Below are 2,756 nucleotides of genomic sequence, written 5' to 3'. Positions count from 1 at the left end.
TTGAATTAAATGTTAGTGCCCTATTCTGCAGACCTGTGCACAATATATGAATCCATGTATAAGAGGTACTAGGTCCAACACCAGTGTGAGCTACCTCCAGAAAAAAATTAGTATCAGAGCTGGGCACTGGAAATATACATTTGTGTTGTCCATATGCCATATAGAAACGAGAAATAAATGTCCAAGGTAAAGGGACACTCTAAATAGCAGATGATTTCATTGCTTTCCATTGAAATGCCTTTCCCCAGTTAAACCTGCTTACTCCTGGATTCCTGGAATTCTTTCTTACCGAGTAGTAAGCTCAAGTCATGCTCTAGAAGGCAGAGAGAATAAGCGAAGTATACCCATCTGAATTTGCTTGGTTTTAATGCTATAGATGACAGGGTTCATGAAAGGAGGGAAAAGGAAGTAGACATAGCTCATTGTGATGTGAACCACATGAGGGATGTGCTTTCCAAACCTATGAATAAATGTCAGACCAACCACAGTGATGTAGAAGACCAGGATGCAACAGATATGGGAAACACATGTGTTGAGGGCCTTGGCCCTTTCCACTCTAGAAGCAATGCCCATGATGGTCTTGAGAATCAAAACATAGGAGAAACAGATGATGAAAAAGTCCAGTAGCACCATTGCAAACACGACCACCACGGGATACAGACGGTTGAATGTGATGTCAGCACAGGCGAGCTTGATGACATCTTGGTGCAGACAGAATGCATGGGAGAGTACACCCGATCGACAGTAGGGAAACCAGTGCAGGCGAATGATTATTGGCATGATGGACAGGCCAGCCCTAGTCAATACACCCACTCCGATCTTCATCACCCTGGTGTCAGTGAGGATGGAAGTATATCTTAAGGACTTGCAGATGGCAATGAATCGGTCATAGGCCATGGCAAGCAAGACCCCTGACTCCACAACAGAGAGGGTATGGATAAAGTAGGCTTGAGAGAAGCAGGCCGCCTGGCCAATCTCCCTGTGATTTAACCAGAGAATACCCAGCACTGTGGGCATCGTAGTCAATGTCACTCCAAGATCTGTAGCTGCCAACATGGCTAAGAAATAGTACATGGGCTCGTGGAGGTTATGGTCATCCCTAATGAGAAAGAGTAGGGTGCCATTGCCAAGAATTATGGAGATGTAGGCTACCGATAAGGGGATGGAGATCCAGCGGTGTGCCTTCTCCATTCCAGGGAAGCCCGTAAGCAAGAATGAAGAAGTAGTAGTGTTCAGCCACATGGCCAGTTCTGTGAGGAAGAAATGATTCATTCAGGTGACGCAATGGTTCTATAGAAGCCGATTCGTGGGTGTGCTACCTGCCTGTGGGTGTGCACTAGTTATACCTGCAGCAATAGTGATGGTATTAATTTAGTCACTTCCTGGAAATTGAAAGGTTGGGAGAGTAAGACATCTAAAGAGCAACTCTGTAGTATTCAAAACGTACTATGCATAAGTTAATTGTTGAATAGAGATCAGCATGTCCACACTACACTTTGTTGACATCCTTATAAATCTGAGAACTTAGTACAATAAGATAAAACCTCCCTTCGATAGTGGTATAATAGTATTAGAACTTACTGCTTATTTTTAGGGTGCTCCTTGCCTTGACTGGTGGTGTGCAGAGTGGCTGCAAATGTTTCCCTGACAGCTCCCAGATCTAAAATATCAGGAGTAAAGAGAGACTCTAAACAGTGTTGGACAAAAGGGCATAATATCCTAATGCAAAATAATTAAACAAATAATATATAAATCAGTATATATATATATAGATATCTATACATATATCTATATATATATGACATGTAAATGTAGATATTGACTTATGTTCAATCTTTGGAAAGAATATTAAAGTAATAGCTCTCTACAGACTTTGAGAGGCTACAAAGTGATATACGACTTCAGTGCGAATCTCCAAAACAAGTAACCCTCTATTATGTAGCACTTCAATAAGTCAGTTTCGATGCCCTGATTTAAAAACTTGTTAGAATTTGCTAACAAAGATACAGAGGTGAGCGATAAGAATGATTTTGTGATATGCACTTGAAAGCAGCATTTGACAATACCACTGGACTGAGTACTATTGCATAGCATCTATTTGGGAAAACAAAAATTCAAACGGGTTGTTTATGTAACCTCAAAGAGAATAGTTTTTAAAATCTACAGACCCTGAAGGATACTAAATGTTGAGAAGACTGCATCTCATTAGACTTTTGTGAAATCATCAGTGTTGACAGCCAGGCTTTCAGAATTAATAAAATGTGTGTTAGTGACATTAACCAAAGAAAATACCACTCCTTGATTAGTGTAAGCTGTCCATCTCACACGCACGACACAAAGGACCTCTTTTTGCTGAAGAAAAGTATCTGCAAACTGACGACACTTTGATGTTCAGAAGAATTTGGTTGAAATCTCATCTTTGCTACTTCCTAACAATGAGGAGCATGGGAAAGTACCTTAATCTTGGCATTCCGCATTGATGTGTACACGGTTCTAGTCATTTCTGCCTTACACAATTATGGATTTGACACAGATATGAAGATGGCAGAGAACTGGCAAATAGGAAGTGTTTCATAAGGGCTAAATTGTTCCTTATTTCTGAGTTTTTGTCATTGTTACAGAGCTTGCAGAGGATACCAAACAGATTATTCACCTTGAGGTGTGTCCAATAACCCAATTTACTTAGAAAGCCTCTGAAGCAAAAACAAACAAACAAACAAACAAAAAGACAGGATGATGGCATTGTGATAATACTG

General features: G+C 40.5%; 1 protein-coding gene across 1 annotated transcript; it reads right to left on the bottom strand.

Annotated features, from left to right (window-relative positions):
• Positions 1-306: 306 nt before the first annotated feature.
• Positions 307-1,242, bottom strand: LOC104857898 (olfactory receptor 51B6). The gene has a single exon (XM_010617965.1). It carries the CDS (start codon positions 1,240-1,242, stop codon positions 307-309), a length of 936 nt encoding a protein of 311 aa, XP_010616267.1.
• Positions 1,243-2,756: the final 1,514 nt, after the last annotated feature.

The sequence above is a fragment of the Fukomys damarensis genome, unplaced genomic scaffold, assembly GCF_012274545.1.
Source record: "Fukomys damarensis isolate Sample0158 unplaced genomic scaffold, DMR_v1.0_HiC HiC_scaffold_16, whole genome shotgun sequence".
In the NCBI taxonomy this organism is placed as follows: Eukaryota; Metazoa; Chordata; class Mammalia; order Rodentia; family Bathyergidae; genus Fukomys; species Fukomys damarensis.
Note: the sequence above shows the minus strand (reverse complement) of the source record. Positions and strands in the feature narration are given on the sequence as shown.

Bases quoted from the DNA above. Each gene is read 5' to 3' on its own strand.
- LOC104857898 (XM_010617965.1), bottom strand. From the start codon at position 1,242: ATGTGGCTGAACACTACTACTTCTTCATTCTTGCTTACGGGCTTCCCT.